The sequence below is a fragment of the Pyrus communis genome, chromosome 16 (genome assembly GCF_041283825.1).
Source record: "Pyrus communis isolate YQ-2024b chromosome 16, ASM4128382v1, whole genome shotgun sequence".
Taxonomy (NCBI): Eukaryota; Viridiplantae; Streptophyta; class Magnoliopsida; order Rosales; family Rosaceae; genus Pyrus; species Pyrus communis.
The window spans coordinates 8,103,657-8,125,972 of NC_142580.1; the positions used below are offsets into that span (position 1 = coordinate 8,103,657).

Sequence of the window (22,316 nt, forward strand, 5' to 3'; positions counted from 1 at the left end):
GTCTCGTTTCTGCTGTAGATTGTCACTATAAATGCGTTATTTGCGACCATTTTAGCCTTCATAGATCACGAACCCAGATGATATAACAGCAACATATACATAATTTATTCACCAAAAATCATCGCATTACAATAACCATTCTTCAAACGAGGGAAAGAATTTGGGTCCTTGAGTACGAGACATAACTTTTGCAGAATCGAGGCACCTACGACGCACCCGGGTTGTGTACTGATGAGGCCAAAAGAAATGGCCAGCATCCACGCTCTTCATCCACATCACGGAAACTAAAATCCGATTCAGGTCTCTGTCCTTTGCCTTCCATTTTCTGCATCAAACACTGCAACTCCAAGCCTATTCCCTGTGATCTTCGGTGTGCTACGTCCCCCGTCCCAAACGCATGAATTTTGTTTTCGAGTTCTGTCCAAGTATAAGGTTTATTTGGTCTCAAATCCATGTCTGTAATCATTCCTCTAACTTCATCGACCATCTCCTGTTTTACATTTTCTGCGTACCTGTTGGAGAGCAACACATATTGTTGGCATGAAGAGTTTCCAAATCAAAGAGCTCTCAATAACCCGTCTGCCCAGATTCAGTTGCAGGTGAATCCTCCAGCCATCGAGCAGTGCTCTGAGTACCTCGGCATGCCCTTCAATCTTTTTTCAGCTATAAAGCTCCTTGCATCGTCAAATTGCCCAGAACGAGATAGAAGAGCTACCAGCCAAGCACGGTGCAACTGTAGGTGTTTTGACGCAGATTAAGTTAAACTCCCCTTCCTCAACAATATGTGCAGCAACGCAAGCATGAAGGACAGCGGCATATGTGATTTCATGGATCTGTATGCTCGAGTCCTTCATGTGGCAGAACAAATCTACTCGGACCTTTCCTTGTCAGTGTAAGCTGTACCCCGATATCACGACTGCCCACGACACAAGATCTTTGTGCTTCAACTCGGCAAAACTTTTACAGCTGATTGGATAAATCCCGACTTGACATACATGTCCCTAAGTGCATTCAGAATGGTGAGATTCATTCGGATACCATTTCACAGCAAGAATCCATGAGTCTCTTTGCCATGTTTACCTGCAGACGTTCTTGCGCATGCCGGGAGAACACTAGAGACTCAGAGGGGGTTGGGTTTCCCCCCGTCTCCAATCATCTGCCTAAACAGTTTAAGACCCTCATGGAGGCCTCCCCGCTTCACATTGGCATGAATCATTTCTGTCCAGGAAATGACATCTTTCAAAAACTGCTCGAGTGTCTTCGACACAGCCGCAGTCCATGTACATTCTCAAGAGTGTTTTGCTCACCACACCTCATACTCCAATCCACCTTCCTTGCCAACCCTGTGGACTTTTGTTCCATCAATCAACGATCTCAACATGCCACAGGCACCAGCCGCCGTCGCAACTGCCACAGAACCTATCTGAGCTCCAGACTCCATCATTCTCCCAAACACATGAACCGCCTTGCCGGGCTTAATTACCTTCCCCAATGTACAACCTTGCCAGCATAGTCCAAGAAAGAGAGCCCTTAACAGGGGATGTTGAGGGTATTTATCAAACAGCCCTTTTGCGGCGTCCGCGCCGTCGAGATGACCGTACAATTCAATGAGAGTGGCAACCCCGTACCGGTTAGCGGAGCAGACGAGCTTATGAGCGTGGCCATGGACAATGGCAAAGCCAGGATTTGCCGAGGGCAGGGCTGAAATTTAAAAGAGTGCAAGGTTCAATCGAAGCGGTTGCTTTTACATTGGAGAGTAGAAAGTTTTGAGTTAATATTCATAGCAGAAAATAATCTCTCCACCAAAACGGTTGTAAGCAATAATATCAAAATCAATGTAAGAAGCTTAAATTGGCTAGGATTAGATCTTAAAAAATGTTAGCCGCTAGTCAAACAACGGACTGGAACCTAGCAACTAGGTGCCTAGGCGAGAGGCAGGAGCCTAGATGGATTTAAATTGTCGTAAAATAAATATTAAACAATATTTACTTTGTTTTGAAAAAGTAATACAATATTCATAAACAATGTGAGAGTTTAAGATAAATAAGATGGAAGTCTTAAAAGGGAAAATAAAAATACATACAAGAATTAAAAAAAGAAAAAAAAAGAAATGGGTTAATAAACCACAAAAAAAAAAGGTGGGGGTTAGAAGAGGAAAAAAAGGGAAATACTTAGGTCCTCACCAGTGAGGACCCAATATACTGACATTACCATTTAACCCAATCAAATCAAAGCAATCTGTCATTTCAAATTCTCTCTATGCCTACAACCAAGCAACCAACTTTAACCTTACACCTATAACCAAACAGTTCATCTCTCCTCCGTCCCATGCCACAGATCTCATTCCCGTCCAGGTCAAATTTAACCTGAATTTCTCCATCAATCTCTCTCCTTTAACGAACCCAACCTTGCCCACTCATACCCAACTCTTTCCTCTGCCATGGCAGCACCTATACAACTGCTTAATTACTGGTAGCAGAGTAACCGCTTTCTCTCATTTCTGCCCATGGTTGTATCGGGAGTAGCCACTTTCTCTCCTTTCATCCCTCCAACCTCTCTCCTTCGTCTTCATCATTCCTTTGCAAATCCAACCAAACTATCTCCCTTTCTCTGCAAATTCGACCATGACAGTGCGCCAGCCAAAACCAATTTTTACAGGTGCCATGAATTCCGACTAGAGCGGAAGGGTTGAACCAGCACTCCTAGGCATGTTTTCATGCAAGAGGAGGGGTGGCCGCCACTCCTTGCCTTCACGTAGCTTCGTCACTGCCTATAACCAAACAATTCCTCTTTCATCCGTCCCATGTCGCAGATCTCATCCCTGTCCAAGTCAAATTTAACCCGAATTTCTCCATCAATCTCTCTCCTTCAACGAAGCTAACCCTACCCACTCATACCCAACTCTCTTCTCTGCCATGGCAGCACCTATACAACTGCTTAATTACTGGTAGCAGAGTAGCCGCTTTCTCTCCTGTCTGCCCATGGTTGTATCGGGAGTAGCCGCTTTCTCTCATTTTTGCCCATGGTGGTGGAGTAGCCGCTTTTTCTCCTTTCATCCCTCCAACCTCTCTCCTCCATCTTCTTCATTCCTCTGCAAATCCAACCAAACTATCGTCATTCCTCTGCAAATTCGACCAAGACAGTGCACCGGACAAAACCAATTTTTACAGGTTGAATTTCGACGAGAGCGAAGGGGCTGAACCATCTTTCCTAGGCCTGTTTTCCGACGAGGGGAGGGGCGGCCACCACTCCTCGCCCTTACGTAGCTTCACCACTGGCCATGGAGTTGCTTGCTGAGAGAGAGATCGGCCGATAGGCGGACAAGACGCGAAGGAGGGTATGTCTGTCTAGGTGAATGCTGCGGAGGAGCATTTGGTGGCAAGTGGTGAGGACCTGGTGGAAGTCGCCATTGGCGATATGGGTGACGGCCACCTTCGTGGTGGGCTTAACATTTCGGGAGTGCTTGTAGTGGACGGTGTTGATTGAGTTCTCGGTGACCATCAGACGCTGGATTTGGGCAGATGGAATGGCTTCCATTTCAGTTTAGTCGGACCCAATTCAGCATTGACCGTACAAATTAGCGCGCTATTATTGATGAAGTTTTTTTTTTATTGATTATTTTTTGTTTCCTAGAGAGGATTTGCAGTTTGGCAGTTGAGGTTGAAGTTTGGTCGAAGAACAACGACATGTCGTGTTTTTTATTAGGATTCTCTCAATAGAAAAACAACACCTTTGCAGAAGCGCTCACATCATGGTAATGGTGTCATTCATTTCATTCAATTCAACGGAAAAAACACTCACATTTCAAACTGTGATTTGCAGGATGTAGAATGCCTTCTTGATAGGCATGTCATGTTAAACTAGCAAACTGTTGAACCGAACCTAACCGAACTAATTGATAGCAAATTAGTTGGCATAAATTGGTTTGGTTTTCGATTTTCTCACTTAAAATCCAAACCTGAGCATTTTTATAAAAAATATACTTCCACTCCTCTCTTTTTTCACTCCGTTTCTCTCCAGAAATACAATCTTCAAGCACTCGACTTCGGAAACCAATACAAAACAATGTTTAACCATTGTAATTTGCGCATGAAATATTTGAAGGTCAAAGTGTTTCGAAGGAATCGGCCATTATTGTATCAGTCTAGGATTTTTTTTTATTTTTTATAACAAACGTTATTAACTACACTAATGAGTGAGCTTAACATCACAACGACCTAGCAATAATGTGGTTCAAATTTGCTTTTGGCGAGAATCGAATATAAGATCTCTAACTTACAAGTGAAGAGGAATACCATGTTTCAAGGGAATCGGCCATTATTGTATCAGTCTTGGAATTTTTTTTTTATTTTTTTTAACAAACGATATTAACTACACTAATGAGTGAGCTTAATCTCACAATGAGCTAGCAATAATGTGGTTCAAATTTACCTTTAGCGAGAATCGAATCTAAGATCTCTTACTTACAAGTGAAGATGAATATCACTAGACAGTAATATTAGAGAATCAAATCTAAAATCTCTTACTTACAAGTAAAGATGAATACCACTAAACAATAATATTAGGAGTAGTCTTGAAATTAAGTTGGCATAAAATTATAGCCACAAGAATCCCCACAAATTAGAAAGCAATTCACCTCCCCACTCCCCACTCGACCAGGCCTAACTTTGACCATACTTCATGTTCTGTTTGTGAAGGATAGGAATTGGATGGTGGGTATTGGCATTGACTGAGCTGGTAGCTGCTGTGTTTTTTTAGCGGACTATTGATTAGGAGAAGTTTCGGTAGAACTATTTGATTAGTTACTATTTATATTATATTTGGGCTAAATTAAAAATATTGATAATTTTATCTGTTTACGCGACGTGCACCTACAAATTTAGGTGAACTACTCATGTCTATTAATAAGAGAGAAATTTCGCTAAAATTATCTGTTTAGAACAATTCTTACATCAAGTGAGAAAACGAAAATTGCTAAGAAATCATGTATTATAGGAGGTGCCCTAAAAATTTCGATAGGGCAACAATATTAGGTCTTGATCTCGAGTGAGACCACAAATTCGAAGAATTTCATGCCTTTGTAGTTTGTACGATGTGCCCACAAATTTAGGATGAGCGCGATAAGAACTTTTGGTAGAAGTGTCTTTTAGGGAATTTTAACGTTGGGTGAGATTTGATAAGCTGTTTTCATGGAATTTTTACCTAGGAGACGATTTTAATGCATATTTTTTAGCTTCTCACTTCTTTTTATTTTTTGTTATTGCATTGAATAAGTTAAATAGAAACAATTATAAAATTAAAGTTCAAAAGAAAAATCTATCAATTATAAAAGTTTTAGGAGGATAATTAGTTAAAATTAAAATTCATGAAAAAATTAGCTGATTATAAAAGTTCAAAAAAGTAATCAATTAAAATTAAAATTCATAAAAAAAAATTTGAGAACTCATTACAAATTCGGAAGGAAAATTGACAAACAGGTTTGAATTAAAGAAGAGCATTGCGATCCGAGTAAGATTAGAAGTGCCTTAAAAGACAGAAACCAAAGATGGACCGGATAAACCGAGTCACGGTGGAATCCCGGTCCGTCTGAGTCCCTATCTTAAATGTCGCTGACCTATGTTGACTGCTAATTTGTCCATTTCCCAATCATGTCAAAATCTCAAACAAGAGCACTGGTGACCTAGGCCAGCTAGTCCAAATCTGCCAAACCCAGCCACGCGGCCACGCCCCATCACCATTCTACTAGAAATTATTTTGATTTTTTTTTATTAGAATTAAAGGTAAATAGTACTTAATGAATGCTGGTCTTATGATATACGATGAGCAAATATGATATGTGAATTCTTAGAATCTTCACAACAGATCCTCATCCCAAAAGCCACTCCTGCTTGGGTTTATTTGTACATGTAAAATTAGATTCACATCAAACGACTAATGTAGTACGAGAAAAACTTGAATATAATCGGAAATATGAAATATGTGCCATAAGAATACGGAGATATACTCTATGACAGGCAAGCATTTCAAGATTGAAGTAAATTCTGCACACCTTTTTTATTTTTTGTTGCACACGCTTGTTTATTTTTTGTCTTTATACTGAATCATTATTCAAAAAAGAACCAAGGAGAAATGGATGGACATGCACGGAAAATTGAAATAAATTTTGCGCACTTCTTTTTAAGTTTTCGTTGCACACGCTTATTTATTTTTTATCTTTAAAATGAATCATTATTCAAAAAAGAACCAAAGAGAAATAGATTGATATGTGCGAAATTGAAGTAAATTCTGCACGGTTCTTTTTATTTTTTTCGTTGCACACGCTTGTTTATTTTTTATCTTTAAACTGAATCATTATTCAAAAGAGAACCAAAGAGAAATAGATTGACATGTGTGAAAATAGTTTCCAAGAACTAATGAACCAATGACAACTTTGAGAAATTGAAGAAGAAGAATTTAATAGTAGTACGATTAGCAAAAAGATGACGATCATTAAGCAAAAAAGTGCAATTAGAAAGTAATTGTATTAAAAAAAAAGCACGAAAACATGTTCATGTATTTACATAATGAGTATATTCACTTCAATCTAATGAAAATCAAAAGAGGGTCCTCCTAATTAACATCTAAATCCTAACTAATCATTGAAAAGGCACTAATCATCATTTTCTCGACGATTTGATCTTGATCTTGGCTTTGGAAGAACCATTAGTAGAACTACTCTTTTGCTTCTGGGAAGCCTTCGATGAATTTGGTTGAGATTTCTTCTTGGAAGATCTCCTCAGCCCAAAAGAAGAAAGCTTTCTGCTCTTCTCCCGAGCCTCTCTGATGGGCTCGAGCCTCGGCTTCCACTGCCGTGCCCCAACAAGCTGTGTGTAGTCTTTCTGCAGCTGAGCCGTCGTACAAACCCCGCTCTTGGCCTCCACCGCCGCCGCGTCCTCCTCGAGCTTCTTTTCCTCCAGCAATTGCGATATAAACTCGTCCGAAACGCGTATTCTCAAACACCCAGACGGCGTTTTCTGTATATCGAACGGCTCGCAGCTCGCCGCTTTTCTAACAAACGCGTTTCTCGACGAGTCTTTTCTGCTGAAGGAAGCAATGGTGACGAACGAAAGCACGGATTGGAAAAACTGCTGGGGGAGGAGAAAGTACTTGTGACCGAGCTGGAGCTGGTCGTCCTCCGACAGTGCCGGGATCTTCTGCCCGATGTAGAACGAATCGGACCGGCACACTTGGTGTTTCGGAAACTCCGTCATGACTTCCGAAACGTGGATTGGCCGGTGGTAGATCAACACAAGCCCGTCCGATTTGACAAGCTTGATCGTGCAGATCGGGCGGGCCTGGTCGTTGGGACGGAGCTGCGCGCGAGAGATGCGGTGGCTGCCCATTAACTGGAAGCACCACGGCATCATTTGAAGAGTGAAGAATCGCAACGTCATTTGTCAATGTGTGAGATCGGAGAGATGTAATTTGTTGGGGACTTTCAGCATATATGTTGTGCGCAGAACGATGGATGATGATAAGGTGTTCGATTAAATTACCGAGAGAGCGAAAAGGGTCGTGGCTTTTGGGTATGGCGTGTGGGGTTTGAGAAAAATGATTCCAAGCTAACACGATATGAGGTGCAGAGGTGGGTTTCTTGGGGTTTATATATAATTGTTGATCGATGTACGACTATGCGGGTTTGAATGGAACGTGCACCATGTTATTATAAAAAAAATTATGGAGGAGAATTCTCTTCCCCTTTTATTTTATTTTTTTGAATTTTTGAATTTCCTTTTATTTGAACGTTATGTTTAAGTCACATCAATAATTTATATTGATTTTTTTTATAGAGACAATAAAACAAAAAACACAATTTAAGAAGAGAGGAGGGAAGGAGATAGGAATAGGAGGACACAGAATCCTACTCCGAAAGATTCGGTACTCTTCAATCTTAACTTTCATACTTTTGAGCAAAGATATAGCAATTAAAAAACTCGTAGTACCGGTCCAAACCACCCAAAGAAAATCTTGTTTTTATACAACAGTAGAATGCATTTTAATTTGAATGAGGATCCTCGTCGGATCCTCTTTGTGAGGATTCCAGCGATTCTCAAATCATATACATTCATTGTATATCGTACGGTCAGAAATTATTGTATTTAAAATTGAATATAAACAGTACCGGACGGAAACTGGTCGCACGATGTACGATAAATAGATGTAATTGGAGGATCATCGGGATCCTCACAAAGAGGATCCGGCGAGGATCCTCGCTCTTTTAATCTAATCTAGACTACTAAAAAGAGATTTTTTTTATTTTTTTTAATGCATCGATATTTTTACACTAAGAATGAGAGGGGAAGTTAGAATAAGTCATACAATGGGCAACCTAATTTGGTATCGAATTTTCATCTACGAGATTCGAACCTAAGGTCTCTCACTTCCAAATGAAGAGAAATATCACCAGATCATAGTACTGAGTAACTAAACTACTAAAAAGAGATTTAAACTTAATACAAAGAGAGGGCAATCGCTACCTTTGCGTATCGTTTCAATAATACAGAAACAAATGTAAGTTGTTTTCTAATTGGACTGCTTGGATTTTAGAGTAGGACTGAAGACTGAAAAGAGAGAGAGAGAGAGAGAGAGAGAGGAGGAGGGGGGCCGATAGACCCGGGTAAAGCTTTGCTTTCTATTTGTCCGTGGCACATCAGATGGTACTTAGCATCTACTTTTGTTTGTTAATTTTGAAAGTTGAACGCTTTGGTTTGACTGCAATTTCTTCTCGAACGCCAATTGAGGCCAACCTTATTTAAATCCCAGATCCCGCCTTTTATCTATGAAATAATATGTGGTCCAAATCCGACCCTCTTAAATTACTATATTTTGGTGTAAATACTAAATAGTAATTTGGGAGGAGATATGTAAATAAATAGGTATTTTGGTGTAAAGATACTATTCCATATGCGGCCATGCTGGATTCTCAATTTTATCCATATACTTGGGCCACGATATGCATACGAGGGAACATCGAGTTATTGCAGTCAGAAGAGCCAGATGAGCAGATAAATTATTATAGAGAGGAAGCGAATGATAACTCTATTATGTTTCAATGTATGCATAATAACTTGATGTATACTCAAGCATTTAACAGTTAATAATTTAATGGCTACTAATTTTGGTTTATAGTATGTATCAATATAAGGGTAAGACTCGATATAATATACATTTTCTTAGAACCCTCACAAAACAAGGAGTTTTATTCACTTGGGGTCGCTCTTTGTGGTATACATCAATACACAAGAAGTATCATGTGTGTAGCAAAACTCTGAACAGTTAAAGATTCAATAGTCACAAATGACGGTCTACTCACCAATGTTTATGAAAAAATCACGAAAAATTATCAAAAATGTTAAGATGTGATCAGTTAAGTAAGTTGGTCAACAGATTGTGCTTATTTGTTTCCACTTAAATTCAATTCATATCATTTTTTTACGTAGATTAGAGTACTAATTTAGAATATCCTTGTGTTGAAAAAAGATACCAAGAGTAGAAAATACATATATCCATATAGTTTTTTTGTTGCGTAGAAGGAAAAGAATGTATCTGTAATTTGTGTGCGCTTTGCATGGTCTAAGGAAAGGGTGACAGGAGAATGCACTTCCCCATGGAGATAACAGCAACACCACTGACCAGTGACCACCCCATGCGTGACGCACACACCACCACTCCCAACTTCTATAACTAAACAAGTTTACCACAATCTTAGATTCTCTTATTCGATCCTAATTAAAATAATCATGATAATCTTTTTTTTTCTCATTTGGCCTCTCCAACTCTGAACCAAAAGTAAATTACAATTAGATCTTGATTGGTCCCAGGTTGCATTCTAACCAGTCAGTTGTGCGTCCCTAGCTCGGAATATTTTAAAATATGTGTATCTGTGAATAGTTTAAATTATCTGTTCAGGATTGTTCAGAGTGTAATCTCGAATCGGATAATTACACTCTCGCATCAGAGTTCATAAGGTGATCTTTATCATTAATAGATAGAACAAAAGAGTACAAAAACCGAAAACGAGAGTGTAAAAATATTATTGTAGAGTCTTAACAGACTACCCACCTGTTGAGTGTAACGACCGCACATTATCGGTCACTTTATATGCAGCGTGCACATGCTAAGACAATAGTTCGAGCAAACGGTAGCATTTATGCACGGTTGTTCGATGCCTGTAAATTCGTTTTCAAACGAGACTCGCTTCAACCAACACATCCTTGGTCCCTGGATAGTGGATTCCCCGGTCCCTTTCGGCTAAAGCTCGATAGAAAATAGTAGTAAAGTTAATTACGTTGCGTACGACAAGGATTACTGTCTCTTTGCTGGCACTTCGTATGCACTCTAACTGTGGTGAAATCGTGTTCAGACTACAAAGATGTTCCAAGACAAAAGAGAAAAATGCTTATAAATTTGAATACCATTGCATTTTACAAGTTTGTGAAATATTTAGTGCATATGGTATTGAGTTCTTAAACCCTATGTACTTTTCTATATACATTGTCACATTCTTGGCTTACATAGAGAAGCTTGTTTATTGCACTTAATTAATTTTCTCCATTAGTTATGCAGAATTGTAGATTACCTGTCAAGCCATGATCATCGTCATTAATTAACTTTTTGTATGTCTGAGAAACTGACATGCAATTCGAATGTGTACTCACCAAAGTTTCGAACACCTATTAGCAATCATCAACCACAAGTGAAACCATCAATATTCAGTGGAATTCTGATATCATATGCTGCAAACTTAATTTACCAGTTGTATGTAGTTTATTCTCTTAATATGCCTTCACATTTTCCATAACTGTTGTTGTCATAATTTTCTTTTCTAGCGATTTAAATTTTTATAAATTTGGTGCTTTTGCACATGAAATACAACAAATTACTTTACAAATGTCAAGTTTAATTAACCTAACCTATTTTGATTAAAAAGGAACCAAAACTTACGTGTCACTTGGGTCTATAACACTCAATGTTTAACTCTCTCTCTCTTTTCAATGATATGAGTTTTTTTATTATCATCTGTCTATCTCTCTCGTCATGTTCGGTAACTAATGTCTAAGTTTGGATGCGTGGACAACTTTGAAAGATTCTTATTTATAGTCTCTCCTCAATTAGGTCATTCACTCAGGACCCATCAAAGCATTACCTGGTCAAAGCAAAGTTGGCAAAGCCAAAGTGCCCGACACCCGTCTGCATTTCCAAAATTGTCCATGCAGAAATTTTTGTCAATGTAGTTGTCTCAACCCTGTAGGAGAAACTTCTGTTACTATTTTTTTAGAGTAAAAGTATATATCGAGAAGGTTGATGGAACAAGTACCTAACAAAACGTTAGAAACCTTCACCCATAAAAAATATTTTAGAAAAGATACGAGACAATAAACTATAACATGGGGTGTCAATAGATATTGAAACTCTATTTTTCTATTGTGATTTTGGTATTAATTTTATTTTTTTCCTAATGGAATCAATATACAATTTCTCATGGTGTTATATACGTGGAGCCAACTAATCTATTTGGATTTTACATATATAATAGAAGAGTTTTTTTGTAATACCATAACATATCTTTGTTCTCATGTACGAGTTTAAGACGCTTATCACGTGATCAGAATATAGTTTTAGTTTATATATATATGAGTTTACAAAACTTATCACGAGAACAAATAAAGATAGATAAGTATAGATCTCCAATAGTAAGCGACACTTTCCACGTATAAAAGTCTTTTGATACAATGAACCATATAGTATGAACGTGGAGATTGTTATGAAACTTAATGAGAAGTTGTTATTGTTGAGTCACGCAAATGCACACTAGCAATACCACTCACACGAAAACTCCATCAACTCGACTCCTCATCCACCAATTCAGTCTCGTCCGTTTTGGAAAAACACAGTAAAAAAAAACAGTACAACAACAAAAGCAAACGTGCATGTGTTGAATACATTTGTTCCTTCAAGTGGATCGACCATTCTATCTTTGACCAGGTTGGTCTAGTGGAAATGCACGTGTTCAGGTGTCGAAGTTGAAGGAAAAGTACTGATCAAAATGGTATCCAAGGAAAAGGACTGAAAACCAAGTCGACCAAACTGGTAAATAGGACATGCCAATTGCCACACCAGTTTATTGCGTGATTCACGAATCGTGCTAGAGTTATTGCATTTCATGATCAAAATTGTCCATATTTTAAGACCTTATTTAATGTTTATTCATGCAAAACTTCATAGAAATCTGAAATGCTTTTGTGATCTAAAATGTGCAAAACATATCATTTTTTAAATAAAGTTGAAACATGTCACTTAGTACTACAGTCTAATGATATTCTTTTTCATTTGTAAGTGAGAGGTCTTAAGTTCAATTCTCCACAAAGGCGAATTTGAACCATATTATTGCTAACCTATTATGAGGCTTAGCCCACTCCCTCACCCACTTAATGTAGATAACATCGTTTGTTAAAATAAAAAATAAAGTTGAAACAGAAATGAGAATAAATAATGATAAATTTGAATTGTTCTGGCTGCTGTTCAAAATGGAATTTTAATTTTTTTTCTTTGAAAAATGACATTCTTAAAATATGTTAATTACTTGGAAGTTGGAAGAGAGGGAGTCCACAAATGGTGTTTTCACTACAGTGGTGAAAAATAATCATGCATATGCACCTGGTGCGGATTTGATCCCCAAAAATCCTCCTCCCCTTACCAACTAACAATTTAACTCACTGACGCTATCATTTGTAGGAAAAAAAAACAAGGGAAAAAGTAATGGGTGAGATCTATTGATATCCTTGATTTGATTCTGATTTTTTAGGTATTAAAATATGAATTTTGAGGTGAAGTTTTTTTTTTAAGGGGGATAGTTGGCGGCAAGCCACGGTTATTTACCCCTTCCGGGAGTCAGAAAAATTCACATAAGCATTTCAACCTCCCCATGATCACAAGTCTAGCTTCCACACGAGCCACAGATTTTGAGGTGAAGTTCACATTTATTTTATTTTATTTCGTATATGTGTTAAAAAAATAAGAAAATAAAAAATTTCAAAACTAATGTTTTAGCCAAAAAGTCAAGAATGAGAATAATTCCAACTCCGATTGCATATAAGCAAACCCGCCATTCGTGCATAAAAGCCTTACTCAGATTATAGATGAAGTGAAGCCAAAGCCCAAAAAAGAAAATGGCCCAAATGTAGCCTACATGATGAAACTGTGTCCGGCCCATCTGGACCCATCTGAGTGTTCTGTATCCCACAGAGAGAGAGAGAGTTGACGAGAGCAGAGAAGATAGGAAAATGGCGAAGAGGTGGTGGACAATCGGAGCGGCTGTGGCGATAATTGGAATAGGGAGGGAGCTGAGCAAGCACTATGGGTTGGACAAGGACGCTGTGATCAAGGTGTTTGCTGAATTGTCCGATCGCCTGGGAGTATGGGCCATCCCACTGTACGTTTCGATCCACACTATCACTCTCGCTCTCTGCCTGCCCTACGCTGTCTTCTTCGAGGCCGCCGCTTCTATGCTCTTCGGCTTCTTCCCGGCCGTCATTTGCGTCTTTGCCGCCAAGCTGCTCGGCGCTTCCCTCTCTTTCTGGATTGGCAGGTACCACTCAAATTTCAATACTTTTACCTTTTCGTTTGAGCAATTTGACAACTGATTTGAGTAAATTAGACTCCTCTTTAATCTAAATGTATATAGTATCACTGTTAGATTTGGTAACTGATAGACACAGGACGGTGATCATTTTTCGAAGTTTTATGCTTTTCTTGTAGTGATGGATGAAAGGTGGAAACTTTAATACAAAACTGCCATGGAATCACCCCACCACAAAATGCCTAATACCCTTTTCCTTATTCGATGCGATAATGACTGAAATTTATGATTTGGCAGAGGTGGCTCTAAGCTTTTAAGTATTAAAGGATTCAATAGAGTTAAAACTGTTAGCTTTATGTTGAGTTGTTCACCGCATTCGTTGAGGGAATCAGGTTCGATTTTGAGTGAAGGACAAGTTTGTTTTAAATTTTGATTTAAATGAGGGCCTCTGCAGAAGATTTAACCTCCCTGCAATGGGAAATGCATATTAGTATCTTAATACAAATACAATTCATAGTATCGCCAAAACAGATTGAGGTGCGCAAATACGTTAGTAGCATTGCTTAACATTCTTCATATGACAAGTTGACAACTGACTGCATCAACTGTAATTCCCCCCTGCTCCAGTTGTTGGGATTAATGCTATATTGATTAGGTTGAAGTTTGTGTATGTGTGTTTTATATTATTTGCTTTTAGGTACTGCTTTAATGCTGTGGTGTTTGCAGGTTAATTTTCAAGAGTTCAAGTTCAGCAATGGACTGGGTCCAGAAGAATAAGTACTTCAATGTCCTATCCAGAGGAGTTGAGCGAGATGGTTGGAGATTTGTCCTACTTGCCCGGTTCTCGCCAATGCCATCCTACATTATAAATTATGCCCTTGCTGCAACAAAAGTTCGGTTTGTCGTGGATTTTCTGCTGCCGACAGTTATTGGATGCATGCCGATGATTTTACAAAACACATCCATTGGCAGCCTGGCTGGTGCTGCCGTTTCTTCGGCATCGGGCTCTCAAAAATCTCAAATTTGGTCGTACCTTTTTCCTTTACTAGGAATTGTGTCAAGCATTCTTATTTCCTTGAGAATTAAGAAGTACTCTACTGAAAATTTAGTGACCGAATCATCTCCAAGTCACGACTCCAGTAACTTAGTTAACTCTAATGACAAGGACTTGAAAAAAGGTCAGTGATGGATTTGTAAACCCTAAAACTTGGTAGAACTTTACCATTTTCTGCTGCTGCTGGAAGTTTTTCTGTTGAGATCCCTTCTTGTTTTTATCTGCAATCTGCGTTGGCGGATGATGTGCTATTTTATTGTTTCTTCCCTTAGCCTACTCTAATTACATTGTGGAGTTTCTTGAAAACTAAGCAAAGGCATGTAGAAAGAGCTACTGTAGGGAAGACAGTTTAATGCTCCCATTTTTAACTGACAATTGATTAGTTAAATATATTTATGCAAGTAATTTTGCGATCATGTCAAAGTTCCCATGTTCTCATGCATGCTATAAACTGAAAGTGGTTTACCTAGCAAGATGAAGGTACCATCACAGTTGTTACTGCGAAGCTGAAAGATCTGGTGGAATAAATTGTGGCTATGTATTATTGCTGCTATTTTCTCTGCTGCGATAGTAGAACTGTAGAACTCTTTGCGTCGTCAAGCCTGCGAAGATTCCGTTACATCTTTCTTTGGTTTTGTGACACTAACTGCTGAATAATGATTTCTGTCTGAGGCAGCTAGGACTTGTTCACATTGTCTCTTTGCATTGTATGGCATGAAAGGGCCAATTACATCGATGATGTGAAATGAACAAGGTATGTTTTTAACGCCACTGTTACTAATGCATTGATCGTAGCAGGTTTTTGCTTTTTGCTGTTTTAGCCATAATGTGCATTTAGAATTTGATGTTCATCACAATGATGGTTTTTGTTGATTTTAAGGTTGGGTCGGGTATGATTTTGTATTTGTCATAGGATTAAGATACTGATTACAACTGTTAATCTCCGCACACACAGTGCCACGCACGGATGTACGTAGACGTGCTGCATTAAAGATACGAGTCTTCATTAGATAAAGATTGATGTTTCGTATTACTACTAATCACCCTGAAAGGAGTTCAAATCTTCTGCACTCAGTTTGTGTGTGGCCTCTATCATTGATTGACATGTGTTTATAAACTTAACTCTCTTTAGTTTTGTTATCATAAATTGGTTGTCAATTAATGACAGACAAAATGAGTGCAGAAGATTTGATCTTCCGTGAAAGTCAAACACGGTTTTATTTCTAGCTTCTTGTGGGTCCAAGGGCAATTGAAAGCATTAGCACTTGGAAGTTGACGATCATGGATGACATCTTTTAGGTCAAAACGATGGATTTTCCTTTTGAAATACATGTATGTGGAAAAATTCAGCTCCTACCATTAGTTAACAACCAACCCCACATGTTGAAAGACACGATGCCAGGTTGCCAAATCAAAATGGTATTTCATGCTAAAACTATGTGCTTTACCAAATTGACTCTTTTGCGACGCGTAGGGCGGCCGCACGTGTCAGCTTTTTCATACAAAGTTGGGTGTTGAGGGTGGGATCCACGCGGAGGGCCTCGTCTTTTATGAAAGAGCTGATGCGGCAGCCCATTACAATAATTTCTCCTTCCAGCCCCATTTGTCAACAAAGTCCACTTCCTACCGTCGCAAATGTTGAATAGCCCATCATAGGCCCTAATGCTCCGTTAGAGGGTAATGGAAGCAAGATGTCATAAAGGATAACTTCTTCCTTAGTCTTGATTTGACATTCATATGTTTGGATGAGTTGACATTTGAAATATATCTTAATCAAGCGTTACTAATGATGATCATGGATGATTATCATCATTTTAAAGGTACTAATTACTTTTAAAAACAATTTTAGGCATGGGTTATTGTACACACATAAAATGATCAAAAAAGGAAACTCTATTGTTTTGGGGGCATGGGTGGTGTGTTAAGGACGCAAGAGTTAAGAATTAAGGACACAAGACTTAAGAATTAAGGGAAATACATCATCATGATTGACCATGGGCTAGAAAAGTATTTGTTCCGCTTTTCCATTTTGTTTAGACCACGTCATCCGTCCAGCGACAATACAAATAAGTGAAAACTCTTTCTATATTAAGATCTAAATACACGAGCCTGCTATACCGACTTCAATAAGGGGGCCCTCTTGTTTGTGTTTGCCGTCAAATGGGCAACGTGTTCCGGCTACCGGATAGAAGAATGTATCCAACTTGTGCCTTTGTGGTTTTCTTGGTCAATTAACAAAGGGTTTTGGAGAACACCATAAAGCAATGCTCAATGTAGTGAACACTAAGATATAGATAATCCAAATCTTAATCTAACTTAATAAAGGTTCTTATCCTTAATCAATTAAACACTTTCTGTTTCTGCATCCAATCAATTAAACTCTTTTAATTCAAGGAAAGAAATGTGGACAATAACTTACCCAAAATACCCAAAATAATAAAACAAAAAACTTGGATCATATTTGCAATTGGGATATCAATCGATGCATTATTGGTACTTGTTGCGGTGGGTCCCCCCCCTGTCCCCACCTTCCCACGAGATGGTTGTTAGCGGTAGGTATTATTGCACACCTACCACATGCGGTGGACCCTCATAGTACCCCATTATTTCATTCCCTTCTTTTTTTTCCACTTTTGGGTGCGCAAAAAAATCAGTGTGCAAAAACCAAACTCCTCTATTTGATTACACTTACATAAGCATTTGATCAACTAATGATAATTACAGGCTCTAATCTCTCTCTCTCTCTCTCTCTCTCTCTCTCTCTCTCTCTCTCTCCCCTTCTTTAATCACTCTACTTAGTATAATTAATTAGAAATTCTCTTTGTGGAAGTCGAACTTCGTGGTGGTCTTGTGTGAAAAGTACAACGCCAATTCCTTGAGGTCCTTTGTTAGTGCTGGTGCCCCACAGTAAAACACCCCTGCATATGTAACCATCAATTTTGTCACGATTAAAATTAATGATGCAAAGATTACGATTAACAACGTTGGACTTAATTAAGAGGGCGGCATGGATTCTTAATTGGTTATGAATGTGCATCTAAAATAAAACTCACTTACATCAACGATTAGAAATCAGTTATGATATGCCAACGTACGAGTGATGGTGTTATTCTAATTTAGTTAGAGTAAGGATTTTCAAAGCATGAAGTGGTAGACAAGAGAAGGTGGGTGAGGTTGGTGAGGAAGAAGTTTCTTTTGTACTCACCCACTCGGCTATCCGGATGGCGGCGAGCGATATCCTTGTAAACTTGGCGCCAGTTGGGCTTGGCGAAGTGGGATTTGACACGTGTGCCCGACACCACATCGACGCCGTTCTTGGCGTGGTGGAGGGACTGGAGCATGGCAATGAGGGCTGACCTGGCATCCCCTTCCTCGTACACACTGGTGCAGTAGTTGTGAATCTCGATCACACCCTTCTCGTCCATGTCCGCCACCTCGTTCAGAATCCCCTTGAACCACTCGAACGAGCCTTGTTCTCTCGTCACCCAATAGTAGTAGGCCTTCCTGGTCTTGAACCCTTTGTTGCTCCTGTTCTTGCCACTGCTGCTGTTGTTATGGCTCGAGGCATTCGGAGTGGCCCTGCCGCTTTCTAGGGCGGACTCCGAATCATCGTCTTCCCTGCTCTTCATCTTTATGTTGTTGATGATGTCCTTCACAATGCTCACCATGGGAGTTGCTCCGATTCCGAGCCCTACAAGCAATACAACGTCGTATTTCTTGTAGTCCTGTGCCGGTGCTCCGTATGGACCATCTATCAGTATCTTAGGGAAGCTGTAACACGAATTAATTAACAAATCAATCCACATTATTCAATTTTAATTAAATCCTCCTTTTGTTTTTAAGGTACGTATGTCTAATTAAAAATTACCTAGGATTGTTTCCTCCTTGCATATCAGCTCTGAGTAGGCCACTCTTCCCACCAGTCGGTGGCTGACATACCTAATTAACCAACACAAACAATTAACTAGTGAGATCATACACAAGTTTTGGAGGGTTTTTGTAGCAAGAAACTTTAACATGAACAAGTTGTGATTAGAAAATTTTAAACGAACCTCGGAGAAAACAGTTTTGAGCTGCCGCGTCCAATCGCCCAGTGTTCGAATGTGGACGCTTAGGTAGTCATCTCCAGGTGATGAGGTAATGGAGAACGGGTGCCTGTCGATATGATTAGAACATAATTAGTTTGTTTAATCGGGCATGATTAGAAGATATTGTGCACAAAATGTATGAGTGTTCACCATTCGAAAGGAGAAACCGCAGCGCAGTTGACAAACATGTACTGCCCGCTCTTGTATTTGAAGCCCTGAGGCTTTGACATGTGCAGTGCAAGAACATTTCCAGGATAAACAGCAACCTTCAATAATGTTCATAACAATGTTCAGATAATTAAGAAATTGGTGATAGAATTTGAGCTAAATAGCTGGTAAGCAAAAATTAATCAACTAATTAAGTACCTTGAGAATCTTGACTGGCTTGATGCTTGATCTAAAAGCTCTAATCAACCTTTCGCAAGCGTAGAGGACGACAGGAACCGCCAAATACATCCATGTCTGCCACCAAAAGAAGTAAATCCACTCAAAATCATGCAACTCAATTACCTTAAGGAACTGACTGACGGTTTGCTTTTGACGGATATTCTAAATTATTTTAATTTACAGGCAGAAGAATTCGAACTCGAGTGCAAAGGACTCACCGTTTTATGATACCATTCCTTGGTGAGGTAGAGCTTGATGCCATGGACAATGAGGAGAGCATAGACAATGACAAACAGGTGGTGGGAATACCAGAAGGCGTTGAAGCCAGTGAGCTTCTTGAGCGGCTTTGGCAAGTTGAGCTTGTTTCTTCTGAACCAAGGAGTTGCCAACGTGAAGGCTATGGCCATCAATACCACCATCAAAATACCAGACCACCCTTCCACTCCCTTCACGAACCACCAGTAGTTCCCAGGCTGGTCCTCGCCGAAGTAAGGTTTCAAGTCCTCGTACTCATCTTCGGTCGCGTGTATAATCCGTGGGAAATCGCACGTCAAATGCGCACCCACATGTAGTCCAACTCCAACAATGATTCCAACCGCAATGACCTGCAAGACCAATTCAATTTCACACTCGATTTTGGAGACAATATTGGATTCTCCGAATGAGAAAGTGACATTCTGTTTTTGACACTACCTTGTGGAAATTTAAGTTGTCATCAAACGGGACGGCAACGCCTAATTTGGTCTTGTTTCGGAGCCAAGTAATTGTGTTCCGGCAGACGGGAAGCAGGATCAAGGCCATGTTAAACTTGAGAGTCTCAGCTCCTCCTTTGGCAATGCAGACACAATATCCCATCACCTCGAATGCCTCCTCTCTTTCGCGGTACTGCACAAACTTGTACACAAACAGACCTGAAACTATGCCGAGCCAGAGCATCATAACCCAGACTCTCTGCCAGTTATCAAGGAAGAAGTACTTAGTTCTCTGGTAGCATCTTCGGATCGGGTTGTTCTCCTGCGTCGGCTTCAGCTTCTGACTCAGAAGCTGGCTCAAAACCCGGCTTTCGTTTACGCTCACAGATTGGCCAACCGGAGCTTGGAGCAACAGAGTTTCCAAATTTTGAACCATGATGTAGCCGGCATTGTCCGGGTCTAGTTCTTCCATGATCAGAGCTGCATATTCCTTTGCTTGTTTCTGAATGTTTGAGAGCTTGTTTGCAGAAGCACTCATGCTTATAATCTGCAACACATATATACGATCAATTTAGGAAACTGTTATTAGCACTTAAAGAAATGTCATCGGCAAGTAAAAACTCGATTACATAATTCCAAGCATGTTTAGCCCGGTGCTTAAAGTTAATTAAAAATTAAGAAACGTGGCCGGCAGTAATCAGTAAATGGCGGATCGCCTACCTCTGTGACTTCTTCTTCAGTGATTCTTCCATCGGCGTCTCTATCCACCCTGCATTTACACACACATTAATTCTGCTTAATATTAAATTTAATGACTAAGATTAGATTAATTAAGAAGCCTAATAAATGAAAATTAAATGGTTTGTGTAATGTCCAAGTGTTAGTGTAGTACATGTCAAAGAATGTTTGGAGTCTGGAATCAAAACTTTCGTCGGAGATTTGCTCCCAGAATTCTCTAAGTTGCGCCTTGTTGATGATATCGCCGGTTATGTTCCGCCTCCGAGCAAGTGCCCGGAAAAGCTCTCCGGCAAACTCCTTGGACTCCTTGTTCATACCTGCAAAGTCATTTAAACCGCGTTAACTAATTTAGGTTTCACAATTGACTAATTAATTAACGTAGTGATTTTTACACTCCTTTCTAATCCTGCTTTTGTTTCTGTCATTTTAATCCTATGATTTATTCATTCGTAGGTAAAAGAGAGATGATCAGACCTATGCATTCGCCAAAGAGGGAAGAGGGGAGGAGCCAGTTGGATTTGGCAGTGAGCTCGTCGTAGCGCTTGTCTACGGCGGCCCAGCCGGAGGTGGCGCCGGTGCCGGTCTTGGTGGTGATGAACTTGAGGCTCTTCAAGGCGTAGGCGGTTGCTGACTTGGTCCGATCGAACCGCTTCGTGGAGGGCCTCTTGCTGAAGGAAGCCAGCCGCTTCAGCTCCTGAGAGACCTGCCGGATGTGCGACGACGTGTTCCGCAAAAGCGACGACCGGAAAGACGACGACTTCTTCCCCTCCAGCGTCCGCTTGGCGAGCAGAGCCAGCTCGGGATCTTCGTTACTGGCTCCGCCGGCTGCCTGGACGCTGTGGACGGCGACGGAGTCGTCTCGGATGTCGAGAGTGATCTCCACGTAAGTATCATCGTCGTTTTGGTCGGAAGTATTACCAGTACTCTTATCCGTACCGCCGGACTTGTCGAACTTGGCGCTCTTAATCCGCCTCCACGCCCGGTTGGAATTGGAGGACGTGGTCGGGGTGTGGTTGCCGCTGTTAGGCGTTCCCAGGGGGCCGCTGAAAGCTCGTCTTTCGAGCTCGATGCTGCCGCCGGGCCCGGTGGACTGAGTGGACTCGGTGTCGGAGTTGTAGTCCGAGGAAGTAAGCATCCCTTCCTCGTGGTGATGACCGTTCATTTTCAGATGCTTCTCACAGATATTCAAAGTTTGGTTGATTCAACTATTCAACAATTAGGAAACTAATTAGCACAAAGAAAAACAAATGGGGGGTCTGAAGATATTTTGGGAATAAAGTACGAGGGGTGGATGGGTATATGTAATGTAAGAGAGGAGGAAGGTAGCATGCAGTAGCAGAAGCGATAAAAAAACACGACAGTGAAAAGGAACACGAAGACGACTTGGAATACGGTTGGGAAGGGAATATGAGTGGTACATTACATGTTTTTATAGCAGTAGTGAGATATAACATCAAATGATAATTGAGAGATTTTTTTTTACGTGATCGAGATGGTACACTACGTATCATCATATCATTTGATGTTATATTTGACACGTCAATTCGTCTCTTTGATTAATAATTATATAAATTATTTATCACATCATATAATACACTGTATACACCAATATAATATAAACATAAACATGTGATTTTCCTGATATTACTATGAATGAAATTATATACAATATTATTTATAATGTTGTCCTCAGGGTGGAGATTTCGAGTTCAAATTATACATATACAAGAGATTCATGC

General features: G+C 39.8%; 3 protein-coding genes, 1 long non-coding RNA gene and 1 pseudogene across 4 annotated transcripts; 2 read left to right on the plus strand and 3 right to left on the minus strand.

The window, feature by feature from the left end:
• Positions 1 to 108: 108 nt before the first annotated feature.
• LOC137732616 (pentatricopeptide repeat-containing protein DOT4, chloroplastic-like) lies at positions 109 to 3,537 on the minus strand (annotated as a pseudogene).
• A 2,965-nt stretch (positions 3,538 to 6,502) lies between these two features.
• LOC137732338 (uncharacterized) lies at positions 6,503 to 7,639 on the minus strand. Its single transcript, XM_068471650.2, has one exon. It carries the CDS (start codon positions 7,431 to 7,433, stop codon positions 6,657 to 6,659), a length of 777 nt encoding a protein of 258 aa, XP_068327751.1. The 5' UTR covers positions 7,434 to 7,639; the 3' UTR covers positions 6,503 to 6,656.
• Positions 7,640 to 13,159: 5,520 nt separating this feature from the next.
• On the plus strand, positions 13,160 to 15,088 carry LOC137731857 (uncharacterized). Its single transcript, XM_068471100.2, has 2 exons — positions 13,160 to 13,627; positions 14,345 to 15,088. The coding sequence occupies exons 1-2, from the start codon at positions 13,323 to 13,325 to the stop codon at positions 14,802 to 14,804; spliced, it is 765 nt and encodes a 254-aa protein (XP_068327201.1). The 5' UTR covers positions 13,160 to 13,322; the 3' UTR covers positions 14,805 to 15,088.
• A 202-nt stretch (positions 15,089 to 15,290) lies between these two features.
• Positions 15,291 to 16,484, plus strand: LOC148689908 (uncharacterized). Its single transcript, XR_015957697.1, has 2 exons — positions 15,291 to 15,426; positions 16,147 to 16,484. It is a non-coding gene; the product is annotated as an uncharacterized LOC148689908 (long non-coding RNA).
• An 844-nt stretch (positions 16,485 to 17,328) lies between these two features.
• On the minus strand, positions 17,329 to 21,998 carry LOC137731226 (respiratory burst oxidase homolog protein D). The gene is made up of 11 exons (XM_068470328.2): positions 21,052 to 21,998; positions 20,732 to 20,894; positions 20,560 to 20,608; positions 19,841 to 20,386; positions 19,366 to 19,752; positions 19,127 to 19,222; positions 18,911 to 19,026; positions 18,725 to 18,827; positions 18,541 to 18,611; positions 17,878 to 18,443; positions 17,329 to 17,590 (listed from the first exon to the last, which is right to left on the minus strand). The coding sequence occupies exons 1-11, from the start codon at positions 21,737 to 21,739 to the stop codon at positions 17,481 to 17,483; spliced, it is 2,895 nt and encodes a 964-aa protein (XP_068326429.1). The 5' UTR covers positions 21,740 to 21,998; the 3' UTR covers positions 17,329 to 17,480.
• Positions 21,999 to 22,316: the final 318 nt, after the last annotated feature.

Bases quoted from the DNA above. Each gene is read 5' to 3' on its own strand.
- LOC137732338 (XM_068471650.2), bottom strand. From the start codon at position 7,433: ATGACGTTGCGATTCTTCACTCTTCAAATGATGCCGTGGTGCTTCCAG.
- LOC137731857 (XM_068471100.2), top strand. From the start codon at position 13,323: ATGGCGAAGAGGTGGTGGACAATCGGAGCGGCTGTGGCGATAATTGGA. The intron at 13,628-14,344 runs GTACCACTCAAA...TGGTGTTTGCAG, and splicing joins CTCTCTTTCTGGATTGGCAG to GTTAATTTTCAAGAGTTCAA.
- LOC137731226 (XM_068470328.2), bottom strand. From the start codon at position 21,739: ATGAACGGTCATCACCACGAGGAAGGGATGCTTACTTCCTCGGACTAC. The intron at 20,387-20,559 runs GTAGGCGATCCG...TATGTGTTGCAG, and splicing joins CTGAAGAAGAAGTCACAGAG to ATTATAAGCATGAGTGCTTC. The intron at 18,612-18,724 runs GTTCGTTTAAAA...TTGGTTAATTAG, and splicing joins TCAAAACTGTTTTCTCCGAG to GTATGTCAGCCACCGACTGG.